Source organism: Montipora foliosa, chromosome 2 (genome assembly GCF_036669935.1).
Source record: "Montipora foliosa isolate CH-2021 chromosome 2, ASM3666993v2, whole genome shotgun sequence".
In the NCBI taxonomy this organism is placed as follows: Eukaryota; Metazoa; Cnidaria; class Anthozoa; order Scleractinia; family Acroporidae; genus Montipora; species Montipora foliosa.
In genome coordinates, this window is record NC_090870.1 from 61,272,303 (window position 1) to 61,287,302 (window position 15,000).

Genomic DNA, 15,000 nt, shown 5'->3' on the forward strand with positions numbered 1-15,000 from the left:
CATTGGAAAAACAAACCAGCACACTACATACTAAGCAATGCTATCTCTTTGATAAATATCTTTTAAAGTTCCTTAAATTGTCAAAGCATAGACAACACCAGGACACTATATACACCTTTACCTGAAGGTTCTTTCTTCAGTCTATCATGTGACATTAGCTAGATTGGTGGTTAGGGTTAAGGTTAGCTAACCCTAACTGGTAATGCTACTGCACTTATGCATAAATTGAGTTATTTTTAGAAACACAAGGAGACTGTTCCTGATTTAGAATTTGCGCAAATTTAATACTCTTTACAACTTTATTCAAAGCAGATCTTTTCAAACAGTTCTGGCCAAAAGACATGTTCAGTATTCTTCATATTTATATTCCTTAGTAACCCAGTAAAAGCATGTCTGAAATTCCACATAAATAGCTTTTAAGTTCTACAATAAAATATTAGACAGTATGAAACTGAAATGGATAAAAAGAATAATTGGTTAAATTATTGGAATAAGTTTAATCTAGGAAATACAGCTAATGTAATATTATTACTGAAATTGAATTGAATATGAGAATGTGATAATTTTTTCCCAGGAAATTAATATAAAATTCTAAAAGGTTTACAGTACTTACTATTTCATCTGTGTTTTATTATCATTTAATTTTCTCATCATGAAAAAGTCTATTTAAGTATAAAAATTAAGAATGACAGTAAGACCAAAAAATTGGAATTTAAATTTCAATGAAAATGTTTATCCGAGAATGGTAAGAAGGACTGGGAACTAAAATATTTAAATAGTTTGATTTGCCTCCATCTTGTTTTGCTTCTTAAAAAAAGACTTCAATAAAGCAAAGAAAAGGCCACCAGAAATTGGACTTTTTTTCTTAGCTCACATGTCAAAAACTGGATTTCTGGAGAGATCTGTCTGAATTGCGATGGTCAATTACAATCTGCTATTGTATCTTTCTCTATCGTATTCAACCAAAAAAGTAGTTTGCGCGAACCCAAATAATTTTTAAGACACAAACAAATACAATCGCACACTGAATAGCCTTTGACGCTTAATATATGAATTCTCCACCATAAAAAGTCAAGTTCGCCCTTTCTGGTATTGTATCTTTCGAATAATAAAACGATCCATCAAACTTAGATAGTTGAATTCGTACTGATCGTTGCGTTACTGAGTGAATAGTGATGTACTCTACGTAAACTGATCCCGCGCATTTATTAAGATACGATCACCTGGCAAGGGACCTTAAGGTAAAACAGGTCCAAAAAGTTAAAGAAAACGCTAATGCTAATGAAGTTCACATCCGATGAAGAAGACCGTGTGAAACAATTCTATTCGAAAATGATAAACTGATTCACCTTTTTAACCTTAAACTGCCCGGCATATATAAGTCTTTAAAAAGCTTACACAGTAGTGCAGGTCTTCAGATCCAGATTAACGCAAATTTGGCCTACATAAATTAAAAAATAAAAAAAAGGATACGACTGTCATCCAGAAGTTTGGTATCCGTCTTGTTAGGTCTGTTCTCTGCTCAAAATGTGGTTTCCGTAGTCGGTTGTATTTTTGCTCAACTTTCAAAATCTCCTCGGAGGCCTGCTCATTCAGTGTATCTATGTGGTTCTGCACGGCGTGGATTTCTTCAATAATTTCCTGTTGATCGGTGTGAGAATTTTGGGTTCCATCAACAGGATCAACCTTCCTGATCTTATTCGGAGTTACACTCGCATTGGACATGATAAAATACACGGCTATTTCTCCAAGCTCTCTCCAAATTTTCAAACTTTCTTGAGTTCAGAGTTGCCCGCGTTCTTCTCTTTCGATGGGCGGTATCCGCTGACAGGAGAGACTGTTCGCCGCCTTTGGCGCAGAACGCAGAACCATTACTCAGAAGGGAGGGGAAGAAAATAATGAAGAGCCTCGTTAATGTTTTCGTAATACTGTAGAAGTCTCTAGAACACTGACTGAACGTATATAAGCTAGTTCAAGGTTAATTATGGTGTGTGTGTGAAAAACAGTGTATGAAAGATGGATAGGAATTAGCTAGATGGATTTCTGAAGTGATTAAAACCCGTTGTGTTATCGCGAGCCTGGCTGAATCTCTCTATCTCCTAAGACCTCCTAAGCAAGCGACAAAACTTGGCATGCTATTTACAGAAAAACCTTGCCTTTCGGCTTTGATAACGAGCCAGTTAGTCATCAAGAACAGATAAATTCTTGGATGGCAAACGCGCTAATGATATTACACACTCTGTAAAATTTCGGATTTTCAAAGCATCATTGCTCATAGATTATCTGGTATATCGGGTTCAAATTTTCAGAGATACAGTTCATTATGCAATGCACTTTCAATATTAAGGAAGTTTATTCTCGGCTTACTGATAGGCTTTTATAGATTGTGCTAGCGTAATTGTTGGCATAATTTGAGGAAACTAGCATAATTTTCGCTGATTTTTAAAAAGTAGCACTGCTGGAATAATCGGTATATATTGATAAGCCTGAGACCATTTCTGTTCAATGTTTTAGCCGCATTCGCGGTTTGGTAACGGAGAGAGAGCTTCCAGCAGCGGATGCAGGCAGTCTGGCACGAGATGACTGGACCGGAAGTTGTCAGATGGTTTTGGTCACAGTACATGTACTTCTCATTTGCAAGTTTGCCAAATGAGCGTCAGCCACGCCGCCCGATAACTTGCAGTTACAGACTATAACAGAACCAGCAAACATAGCCAGACATCGTTGCCTTAAATAAAGAAAGCAAAATACAATAGAGGAGGAGCTTCTCACACCAAAAAAAGTATTGCTACACGATCATGATACAATTTTGGACTTGTTACGCTCATTTTGCAAAAGGAATAATTTTAAGAACAAGTGGCATAATTTGGAAAAAAGAACATAATTTGAGCATAATTTGGGCAAAAAATGGGCACTGCTAGTAGCACAATATGCTAGTTTTACGAGCACAATCTATAAAAGCCTACTTACTGATTAGAAAACGATAGCCCTGTGCTAATAAGCAAAATGCAAACAAGGATCCCCATATTTACTTTCCGTTTTTGTGGCTTGACAGTTGATTAAATTATTTTGTGGTGCCCTCAGGTTCCTCGAAAAATGAAGTTAGAAGTTTAATACAAGAACCACTGATATAACAAAGAAAATGGGTTAATTCGGGGGATTTGTTTTCTCACACTGCTGAATTGGAAACTTGAAATTAAAATTATTAGTAGAAAGCGTTTTCCTGACTCATGACTAGGCAAAGTTCACTGTGTAGCCTGTTCGAGGCGTTTAGTTGGGTTGTCTTTTGCCGCATTTACCAACTGAACGCTTGGAACAGGCTAATCGACATTTCGCGTCGCCATAACACTACAAATTACTGGGCTACCCAGGGCAGCCCCAGTCAAAAACTTCTAAAAGGTCGGTGTCAGAAATTGTATTCCCAAGGGACGTTCACTATAACCTACGTTTTTATTGGCTTTAATATGCTCCCTTGGGGGGGGGGGGGGGGGGGTAACTTACACGTATGGTGCGATTTTAATTGGCTTCAACGGGAAATGCATAATGTTGCACAACATTTCTTTGCGATGCTGTGCGATCCCCTAGTGTGGATAGACCTTAGACAGCAATGACCAGAACCAGGTTGCTGACGAACTGGGGCCAGCAGACCTCCTTTAAAAGGTCACATGACCGGAGCAAGCAGCGGTTACTCAGCTTAACTGCTGACGACCCACGTGAAGTGATGCAAGGTATGGAATATAACCTCTAAATTTACGGCGATTTCATCAGTAGAATTCGACAAAGAAATGCTGAAATCTGTATTAATAGCTGCTAGAAGCTCGGCTTCACTCCCAGGGTGTTGTAAGCATCTAAATTTACTTCCTTTTTCACGACTGTTGGGTCTACATGTCCGATTTTTGACCGTTCAGTCCAGCCCCGATTCCAATTCTGCCGACGCTGAGAAAAAAGCGGAGGATACGACGCCTAATAACGATAAAAAAGAAAACGAATATGATCAACTCCTACAAGAAAAAGAGGCTTTGTTAAAAGATCTTCAGGTATGAATGATTGTGTTGTTTTAATGTTCATTACAGCCGGCAACTGGCTGTGAGGGAATGTGTGTACCTTTGATCAACGATAAATTAAAGGATTTCAAACCCATTCTAAACAAGGCTACGTGTATGTAACAGAAACACTTAAGATAGCACCACCCACATCTTCATTGGAAACTTCATTGTTGTCTTATATTTTTTTCAAAATTAAAGCTTCCATATTAGGGGTGCACCTTGTATACGGGTGACATGGGTCTGAAAAATATTGAACGTTTGCATGCTGCTCAGTAAAATTTTGTTACAGTTTGCCCAAGTAGTCCTGTAGTCTTTTCGTTTACATTTACAGTTCTAATTACTGTAAAAGTCCATGTGTAAGACCCACCCGTAGACAAGGTGCACCCCTAATATGGAAGCTTTAATTTTGAAAACAATGTAAGACAACAATGAAGTTCCAATGAAGTTGCAATGAAGCTCCAATGAAGTTCTATTTGTAAGCAAACAAGGATAAACAAGTATGGTTTCAAAACACTGACACGGTGGTTGTTACAAGCTTTCATGTCAATTCAGTCTTTAGATAGCAAAATTTCACTTGTCATACCTACTATAAAAAAACTTAAGATGCTCTCTTGATGCGATTCAAGATCAGTTATCACTTCAAAACGCTCCATGAAAGCGATTGAAACGATATGCGTGAGTGCTTAGTAGCCAAGCTTTGAAACGTTGAGTGGAGTCTGGGCATTTCAATGAAATGGCCAGCCATTTGCTTCGCGGGTACTTGCGAATATCTTGGTATTTCCTCGCACTTGGCGGAAAGATCTCTTCAAAGTGAATGGTCTCAGGCATCATAGCAAAACAGCTTTGTGGAGAATGGAGATTCCCTGTAGGTTGGTGTTTAGTTGTTCGAGTAAAGTGAAAATTAATCACTTGAAAGAACTCTTGGAGAGAAGAATCGCAAATGAACACTTTAAGATACAAACGGTTCTTTAGGAGCCACCACTCATGAAAAAGGCAATGAACAACAACAGCATGCTTTCAGTTTGTTATATGCTTGTTCAGAAAACTCCATCCTCAGATGTTTCCGTAGATAAGAGGCACCCCTGATTTTTTGTTTGACTTTTGAGAAAAGAGGTGCAGCTGATGCATGGATTTTCACGGTAGCCCTTGCACCCCTGAATAAGCCCTTACTGACAAGTAAAATCACTTGGTGTTAGTTCTTAGTAAAATCTAGGAGGGATTGGCTTCTTTTTAGTTTACAAAACTCTTGGCTAGATTCTAGAATACCTGGCCACTAAAATCTGGAACTTAAAAACCTGCTCCGGTGTCACAGTGGATTTGGACCCCCGCTCCAGATCCGCTAGCGGATATGGACCATTTTTCACGTATTTGGACCCCCCCAGAAAATAAATGTTCTTTTGATAAGGTAATAAAATTCCTTTGTAACTTGTTTTTAGTTGTAAAAAACTTTCAATGAAACTCAAGTCTAACTTTGCTCAGTTTCTCCTTATTGAAAATTAATACAAGAATTCATGACTGGAAAAGTTTGTCCTTGTAATGAAGTAAACCTCTAATCATGTGTTTTCCAACCAAGTGGTGTTACAAAAGGAGTTCAAATTTACCAAATAATTAGCCGATCTTAGTCTTTTTCTCAAAGATTTATGTCTTATGGAATCGGTCAGTTTCTCCAAACAAAAATCTAACTCTGCCTGGATAAACAGATAAATAAACTGTAATGGGGGGTTCAAATCCGCAAAGGGGACTAAATCCATCCCACAGGGGTCCAAATCCGCTAGTGAATTTGTACTGGGGGGTCCAAATTCGCTAGGACACCGATTGTTCCGATTACACCAATTCATATTCTCCAATTCTTCTGATTATGTGATTGTTTGCTCCCATGGAAACACAACCCCTGATAATGAACATAACGCACAGTGACAATCGATTGTTACTCATTCTAAAAGAGTTGCGCCCGAATGAACACAGGGACTGTGGGAGCACTAGTCATACAATTGCTAAATTTCGCTTAGTTCACAACTGTGGGACTGCGGGAGTACTGGCTATACACCCACTGAAATTCGTTTAGCTTTTGATTATGGAAGTGCAGCACTGTGGGAGCAACAGCTATATGGATTATGGATTCGACTTAGCTTTCGGCTACAGGAGTGCACGACTGCAGGAGCAATAGTTATACACTCACTGAGTACCACTTAGTTCGTGACATCTGTGAGACTGTGGGACTACAGCACTGGCTATACACTCACTAAATTCCTTTTAGCTTTCGACTACAGGTGTGTGGGACTGTGGGAGCAATAGTTATACACTTGCTGAATTCCACGTACTTTACATTACTGCAGGAGTGTGGGGCCAACAGATTTATGCCGTGAAAAAATGGCCTGGTATTCTAGAATCGCTCCAAACTCTAACCTGCATTCTTGTAACCATTAACCATAGCATTTTTATTGTGGCAATGACCAGAGACAAAACCTTGGCCATGTTTTTGGAGCAAACTTTGTCTAGAAATGTATGAACCAATCTAAATGTTACTACTCTTATAACAAAGTCAAAAAGTTAAAAACTTAACCTTTCAAACTAGCTCATGAGTTCTCATATGTTGAGACACATTGCTTTCCAAGTGTTGAAAAAAAAAAGACAATGTCATCATTTCCGACCTTATGTAAGACTATTGATCTCACAATAATTGTAAATTTTGGTTGAACAATATCTGATACCCACCAGTAGTTTACAGTACTGCATTTGCTAATAACACCATAAGGTCCTCAGTAGGTTGTACTTTAGAACACAGCTAAATCAGCCAATCCTAACATGTGCTGAATAATGGAGAGGGCAATGGGAGATTATTGTTTTCATGGGATTGGTTAATTTTTTGTGAACATTTCCCTTTTCCTTCTTAGGATAAGTACAAAAGATCTCTCGCTGACAATGAGAACATATTGACTCGTACAAGGAAGCAGATAGAGGAAGCCAAGTTGTTTGGAATCCAATCTTTCTCAAGAGACTTGCTTGAAGTTGCAGATGTTTTGGGAAAAGCAACAGAAACTGTTCCAAAGGAGGAAATTGAAAAAAGTGTTACTTTGAAAAACTTGTATGACGGTCTACTAATGACAGAGGCCCAATTACAAAAGGTTTTCATAAAGAATGGTCTAGAGAAAATCAACCCAATGAATGAAAAATTTGATCCTTACAGTCACGAAGCTTTGTTCCAGCTTCCTTTTCCAGATAAAGAGGCAGGAACTGTGGCTGTAGTAGAAAAAGTGGGATACAAACTAAATGGAAGAACACTGAGACCTGCTCTTGTCGGTGTGGTGAAAGAATAGGATTAGCATTGACCTGCTCTATTGCTTCTTGTATGCTGAAAACTAAACAACAGAGAATTCTCGTTATTTCTTAATGAAACATCTTTAACCTCAATATTTGTTGTGATCACAATTTGTAAAGGTGTTGCCTCATTTGCGAGAGTGGCCTTGTGGTATTGTGGCTGAATTTGATTAAAATAATATCAACAATAATATTGTTTGAGTGAGAACAGTGATGGATTTCACAGAGCCACAAAATGGCTGTTTTAGTATGAACATGTACCAGTGAAAAACCACCTGAACTTTTATAGGTATATAATTTCTTTCTCTTTGTCTGCTGGGAGTTGGAGGTGAATAAAACCAATTGAGTTACCTTCTGGACAGTCATTTATCTGGTTAATTGGCGTTTTTACTGTTTGAACAACCGAGGCTTGGACGATAAAAGCTGCATACAATACCAAACAATAGCTGGTTAGGAGAGCTGCTACACAACTGGAATTTTTCGGGTAGCAAGGAGATATCTGGGGAACTCCTGAGTTATGACATCTATCCTTCACATACTGAGATCGTACGAAGCAACGGCCTAGTCTTATTATAGAACTTATCTTGTCAATCAATCTTTCTGCGGCAATTACTTTGATCTATCTTCTTGAAACTTAAACCACTTTGAAATCACTATCACTTAACTTTTAACAAAACAAATTATGTCAATGCCCAGTTCCGGTCAAAATAATTCTTGACTGTCACATTTCCAATTATTTGGTTTTATCAACGGAGTTGATAATGTAAATTGGCCACCGTACAGAGATTCTAAAAGCTGACGTTTCGAGCGTTAGCCCTCCGTCAGAGCGAATCGAGGAATTATGGGTTACGTGTAGTTTTTATAGTAGAGTAGGAGCTACGCTATTGGTGGTAACATGGCATCGTGAAAAATAGGAATATATTACCTTTTAAGTACATTGGAATAACTTACCTATGTACTTAAAAAGTAAACCGAACGTTATTTCTTTTAAATCTGCTCTTAAAGCAAAATCTAACATTTTAGATAAAATAACATTTAATGGCATGCAGGGAATAAACAAAGACATTGTAAATTACATATACTAATGTTATTTTTATCATTATTATTGTTATTTTAAATCTATTTTTAGCACTATAGTCAATTAACTATCGATTATCTTACTGGGTATTGTATTCTTTCTTATTTATTGTAAATAATTCGTAAGTTCGTTAACTTAATTTTTTTAAATTTTGTATATACACTTTAGTTCTAGGTCCACATCAGCTTTTTAGCTGCCCTTTTTTATTGACCTAGAAGACAAGTAAAGTATGTATGTATGTATGTAAATTATGTATGTATGTATGTATGTATGTATGTATGTATGTATGTAGTTAAATGAAAAGCCGTGAGGATTAAGGGTGCCGATTTGGAAGATGATTTTTTGTTCTAGATTTTTGCGGCTTTCCGTCGTACCTAGATGTCGTTTTTTTACCTCAAGGCTGTGCAGAGTTAAGTAAGTACAAAATAAGTATAAATAGCCAGACAACAGAGATGCGACTAAAGTATACACAGATGCATTCAAGGCGTTCGAGTCCTTCAGTGGGTTTTGCCATTTGGTTTCAGTGTTGCAAATAACATCACCGTTAATAAAATATTAGAAACAAAGCTCAATTTGCTAGCCGACTACGAAAGATGCAAGTGTTGTCGGAGACATTATTCGTGGCTTTTAAGATTCCAGATATTCATTTTTCACCGCTTGTGTTGTTTATCGCATTGACGTTCCATTCTTGAGCTCACAAGGTTATATTTTGTTCAAACATCCAATAAAACACCATTCGCGATATATCTGCTTCGCCGCCATTGCTTGTACAGTGTCCACCGGATAAAATCTACCTGAATCTACGTATTCAGGAGCTCATGAGTACGAACGAGCATCTCCCATAGTAGGCCTATGTCACGGCATTTTTACAGACCAATCTATTTTTGCAAGGAAAGGTTCGTTTATAGAAACGTTGGCCGTGTAGCACTTACATTTTAAACAGAGTTAACAGGAGAGAGTGTAGTGTAAGGTGAAGTGCTAGATTTCTATCCCATATGAACCATGTGAGCGTTAGCCCTACTGATGGAAGTGGGCCCACCCTGGTCAGAGTTTTTCTCTGTCCTTGTGTGGCCCCAGTTCCATCAGTAAGGCTAACGCTCACATGGTTCATATGGGATAGAAATCTAGCACTTCACCTTACACCACACTCTCTCCTGTTCAATCTATTTTTGGACTACCTTTACCGAAAAACAACAAAGCTATGACGTCAAGTTAGTTTTCTGTGATTGGTCATCGGGCTCCTGCGGGAGTCTCATTCGTGGGAAATTCAATCTAAAAATAAATCGGTCTGTGAAATATATGGGAGTTGCTCACTCATACTGGCGCATTTCTACTACCCCGTCAAACTTACCAAAGATACGCACGGAAGACTCTAGGTACAAAGACAATACTTAGCAGGGGAGTGACAGGAAAGACCCTATTGCGCAACTTTTCCGATTTTTCCGACACGAAAAAAACAAACTGTAAAATGCGAAAGTTTTCGACTAGATTGTCGTATGGCTACCCAGTAAAAAGCTGAGTAGCTAAAGCGATGATAAATTAGAATATTAAAGAAAAACGAATAAGAAAACCGTTCTCTACATACACATTGACTTAGTAAGTAAATTGTTCTACAGGAAAATTGATGTGACATTCCCAATATTTGGGTCTTTGGTTTCTTTTGTTTATATCCTGGAAAACTCCCGGAATTTTATAATCTCCTTGTAGCTACTACCGTAGTTAATGAATGCATGGAGATGGTTATGACACTCGACAAATCTTCTTGTTTTATGTTTTTGACTGTATTTTTGGCGTTGACGGTGCACAAAGCACACCTTTTTTCGAGAAGATAACCAATCAAATCTTTCGATTAAATTATGCGCAACTAATTTGCGAACCCACCAGAGGCGAAAACAAAAGGTTGTGCACTGTCACGGTCAGTTCAAGATCGATTGCGAAAACATCGTCACACTTCTCGCTTTTGAAGGTTTTAAGGTTTCATAACCAGTCCCTCAATTAACGATGGAAGTACGAAATCTTGACTTGCTAAGGTGAACAGACGGTGCAAAGTGTACACATTGGGTTCCTTCGAGCAGCCCCTTTTTACGTTGTTTATGGGATCTACATTGTGCTATTTCCCGGCTTTTCCGAGTTAACCGACATTCGGAACATTTCAGTCGTTTCCCTTGCTTAATATTGCATTTTGATGGAGATCCTGCATAAGAGTGTTTCTCGAGTTCTTAGAAAGAACATCAACCAGTTTAACTAATTCAGTTTGAAGATTATTCAGTCCTATTGTGGCGTCTTTCTGAATTGGAGTCGATGCTTTAAACCAAAACGGTCGCTTGCCTTGTTGATCCGCTGCTTAGCTTTAAGCTCAACCGATCAGTCAGTCAATAATAAACGGTACTGTAATATTGAAAGTGCATGACAATAAGCTATTTCTGAAAAATTGAACACCATATACCAGATATTCTCTGAGCAATAATATATAGTTTGAAAAAGTCGTAAAAAGTGTGACATTTTGAAAATTTGAGCCGAGGAAAATTGTTGGCAACTTTTTTCTAGCAACTCGTCGTCGTTGCTTGGTTTAGGTATTGATGACTTCAGAAAAGTAAGTAGCAAGTTTATAATATTAGGATTTTTACACCTGATGTGTTCATGGCATATCGCCAAAGTAATGGAAGCGAAACAAAAACTGGCTCAGGCCGGTGAATTACTCCTTTGCTAAAATGATGTTTTTTTTAAACAGCAACTTGCCTCAAAACACTGTATTTACAATTTGTGATATTTAAGGCGTGAATTCAAAATTTCAAATTACCATGGTAATATAATTAATTTAACAACAGATGAAGGGCAAACAGGAATGACAAGCGAACTGTCCAATACAAACTTAGCAACAAATTCCAAATAAATTTCTCCGCCAGTAGCCTGCGAACGCAGACGTATGAAGTATTTTTCGGGGGAGAGAAACGACCGCCGGAAGTAAGTCTGCGTTCGCAGGCTACGCCGCCAGAAGACATTTTGCCGAAGGATATTACACAATTTATCAGGAAAAGGAGTTTAGTTGTTATGGTACCGATACAACGACAAATGGAACCGACAACCTTAATTATAGATTACGTGGGAAGTAAGTGCTACTTAAAAGTATTTTTGGCTCTTCGCCCGGATACAAATATTAAACAGTCAGTATAAATGTGACTTGTCAACAGGCCAGACACAGTCATTCATCAATCAGGCTTGCATAACCAAGAGGGCCGCTTAGGTACGCCTGTATGGGTCACAACATGAATGTTCCAGACGAAATAGCAAACCACACGGACAAAATGTCCTATCTTGGGTTAACCCAAGACTCTACCTGTCCTCTTTTGAGAAGAGTCGTTCCGACTGTCGATTTCGCTGGCACATCAGCCTTCGCAATTTCGTGTCTAAATATTCCACTATCACTGAGTGGCTTTCTGGGCAATCTAATTATTTTAATCGCTCTCCGTAGATCTACATCCATCAATGCACCAACAAAGCTACTTTTTCTTAATCTAGCGTTTACAGATCTGTGCGTTGGGCTTATTTGCCAGCCGTTATTCAGTTTGCATTTGATGTTCATATCTCTCAAGCGCTGGGATCTTTGCGGTGTTACAGAAAAAGCTGGTTACATTCCAACAGTTTCTCTATGCGGAGTGTCCCTTCTTACAGTGACTGCAATAAGCGTGGACAGGCTCTTAGTTCTGTTGAAGGGGATGATATACAGGAAAGTGGTTACCCTTAAACGTGTCCGTATCTTACTGGCCATTATTTGGATATCAAGTCTCTGTACTGGCGTATCGTTCCTATGGAATGTTCGCGTGTTTTTTGGCATGATTTGCTTTTTCGTGCTTAACTGCTTGGTCATATCAACCTCTTCATACGTTACAATTTTCCTGATCTTTCGTCGCCAGAGAGAGAAAGTACGGGATGAACTTAAACAACAGCCAGAACAGACGACGCCCCCAGTAAATGCTGCGAGACGATATGAGAAGTCCGTATCAACAGCGTTATGGATCTACGTTGCACTGATAACATGTTACTTGCCTTTCTCGGCTATAAAACTTGTGACAACTTTTGTTTCTGTTACACCTTCTCTTTTAGTAGTCAACGCATTAATGGCCACCCTGGTTTATTTTAACTCCACATTAAACCCCGCACTTTACTGCTGGAAAATAAAGGAAATAAGACGTCGCGTAAGAGGGATAGTATGTCGTATCAAGGATGAATAGCTTTTCTTGGCAAGAAAATTCCATCAGCATTGCTGTGAACTTAAATTACTTCCTTTATCCATTAGGGAAATTATGATTTAACGAGAACGCCGCTTTAACAGTCCCAGTTTAGCGAACAAAACATTATGCCCACTTCTAACTGTTTACAGCTGTGTTTATACTTTGTTTACGACAACAAGGGAAGAAAAACAAACTGCCCCTCAGGTAGCATGTGGTACGGTACTTTCAAAAGTCGCGAAAAAAAATCGCGAAACTGTGAAAATGAGGGTGCAATTGTGAATGACCCTTATCGGGCACCGTAATGTGGTAATCTCGGAGGGACAGACTTATTAAATTAGGACATCAATTTGCTCTAACAGAATAAAAGGGACCGACTGAAGTAAAGAAACAAAATAAAGGCGGTAGAGAAATTTAGCTTCGCCTTCACAGAGAACCGAGCAAGCGTCAGGCCGAAATTTCCGTTCCGTCATACGTCAAAGGAACTTGTTTGATATTGCCGTCAGAGATTACACATCACATTTACGGCAACCGTCAGACTAAAATTTGCATTTTGCCAAAAACGCCGGGAAGAAACTCGTTTGATATGAACTAATTTCTTGCTTGTTAGCAGCAGGTATCAAGTAACTTTTCGAAAGAGAGAGACTCGGAGTTGGAACAAACTAATTTTCATGCTTTTATGCCGTTTCACGTAAACGAGATACATGATGCTTATTTTTTGTCTCTTTTCTTAGCTGTTATCTACAGATATCAAGCAACAAAGAAGAAAGACGAGTCAGAAACACAAACTTTTTATGCTTTTATGAGAAGCAGCAATCTGCCGCAAGCCTTGTGCCACCGTTTCACGCAGTCTCTATTATCGCTACCGGTAATAACTCAACTGAAATAATATAGCGGTACAAGGGTTTGGTTTGATCTAAATTGTCGGCTGTATTTAGTGTTGGCGTCTTCGGTTACAAATCAAGCGTGTAGTTTATGCAGAATAGTTTATGCAGTATTTATAGTTTATGCAGAATTTATAACCAGAATTATTATTAGGCGTTCCAATAACTATAATTATATTCATCTATCAATATAGCAACTTTCTTCTTTGAGTTTTTGGGGGCAATTCTTCTGTGTGGAGAATGATAAGATAAACTGAAGATGAGAAGCTTTCCAAAGCGAGGCATTTTCACTGAAGAAAGTGAGTAATTCCTTGTCAAAGGAACGGTATAATGTAAATAAGAGAATACTGAACGAGATTTATATTTGCAGATTACCTGTCCTCTTAGCACTAAGTCAAATTCTACATATCTATGCAATAAGCGCATTCAAAATTTCCTCATATTACTGTTCTGCCTGCGAACACAGACGCATTTCCGGCGGTCGTTTCTCACCCCCGAAAAATAACGTCGCTATTTTTCGCGGGAGAGAATAGTCCTGTTCCGAGACTCCCTCTTACTCCGCCCTGAAAATGGGCCTGGAACCCAGGCGGGAAAAGAGAGAGTCCTGAATTACTTGCAGGCGCATGCTTGGAATGACGTCATTTTTTCCCCCAAAATTGAGAAAAAAACCATATTTGGAAAAAGATTCCTTATTTGGGCATAGTTCATTCCGAGCGCTTTTACACTGGATACATGGGGATAATGTGAAAGGAAATTATAACGCCAAGTTTCTGGAGGCAATTGATTTCGCGTTTAAGAAATGCCACTTTACCTTTGTACCTATAAGGCGGAACAACTGCAAGCTATTCATACAGTAGTTACAAGTAATGATGGTTTTGTTAAACCTGTAACAGGATTTGGCAAGTCTGTTTGCTACATGGTTGTTCCTGTAACCAGGCAGGTAAAAAATTTCAATACTCTCAGTTTTATCAGGAATAATACACAAACACCGGTGACAAACAGAGTATTTTTTTTTAGTAATAAGAGTAGAGTAATTTACTCAGACTATTAATTTTTCGTTAGAATAATTTTTCAAAGCACTCGTTGCATTAATTAATTAAAACTTTCTTTCCTTACAACGACAGACTTAGGGCCGTGGCCAAATGGCTAAGGTTTTATGTAGAGCTACCTGTTGAGACTGCAATGATTTTTATATCGGAAAAACTAAAAGACGACTGCATGACAGAAAACTGAGCATTTTTCCTGATAAAGTTGGATAAAAAGTTAAACGAGATTGAATCACAACCTGGACTATTTGTTTCTTTACATATCAGTTTGTGTTGATAACGCAATGATGAAGCAATAATGTTCCTATTAAATTTATACATATATACGCACAGTCAAACATCGATTATTCGGATGTGCATTGTCACGATTTTATTTGTCTGGTCAAAATTTGTTCGTGC

The 15,000-nt window shown here is 38.3% G+C and overlaps 3 protein-coding genes across 3 annotated transcripts in view; 2 read left to right on the forward strand and 1 right to left on the reverse strand.

Annotated features, from left to right (window-relative positions):
- LOC137984505 (protein SET-like) overlaps positions 1–1,804 on the reverse strand; it is a 17,125-nt gene extending 15,321 nt beyond the window's left edge. The window contains exon 1 of the mRNA XM_068831674.1: positions 1,474–1,804. Within this exon, the coding sequence (XP_068687775.1) occupies positions 1,474–1,725 (252 nt within the window). The 5' untranslated portion in view covers positions 1,726–1,804. The remainder of the gene's footprint in view (positions 1–1,473) is intronic.
- A 1,893-nt stretch (positions 1,805–3,697) lies between these two features.
- Positions 3,698–9,186, forward strand: LOC137991043 (grpE protein homolog 1, mitochondrial-like). Its single transcript, XM_068836169.1, has 2 exons — positions 3,698–4,037; positions 6,941–9,186. The coding sequence occupies exons 1-2, from the start codon at positions 3,786–3,788 to the stop codon at positions 7,361–7,363; spliced, it is 675 nt and encodes a 224-aa protein (XP_068692270.1). The 5' UTR covers positions 3,698–3,785; the 3' UTR covers positions 7,364–9,186.
- Positions 9,187–11,658: 2,472 nt separating this feature from the next.
- LOC137984514 (adenosine receptor A3-like) lies at positions 11,659–12,810 on the forward strand. Its single transcript, XM_068831682.1, has one exon. It carries the CDS (start codon positions 11,697–11,699, stop codon positions 12,672–12,674), a length of 978 nt encoding a protein of 325 aa, XP_068687783.1. The 5' UTR covers positions 11,659–11,696; the 3' UTR covers positions 12,675–12,810.
- The last annotated feature ends 2,190 nt before the right edge of the window (positions 12,811–15,000 follow it).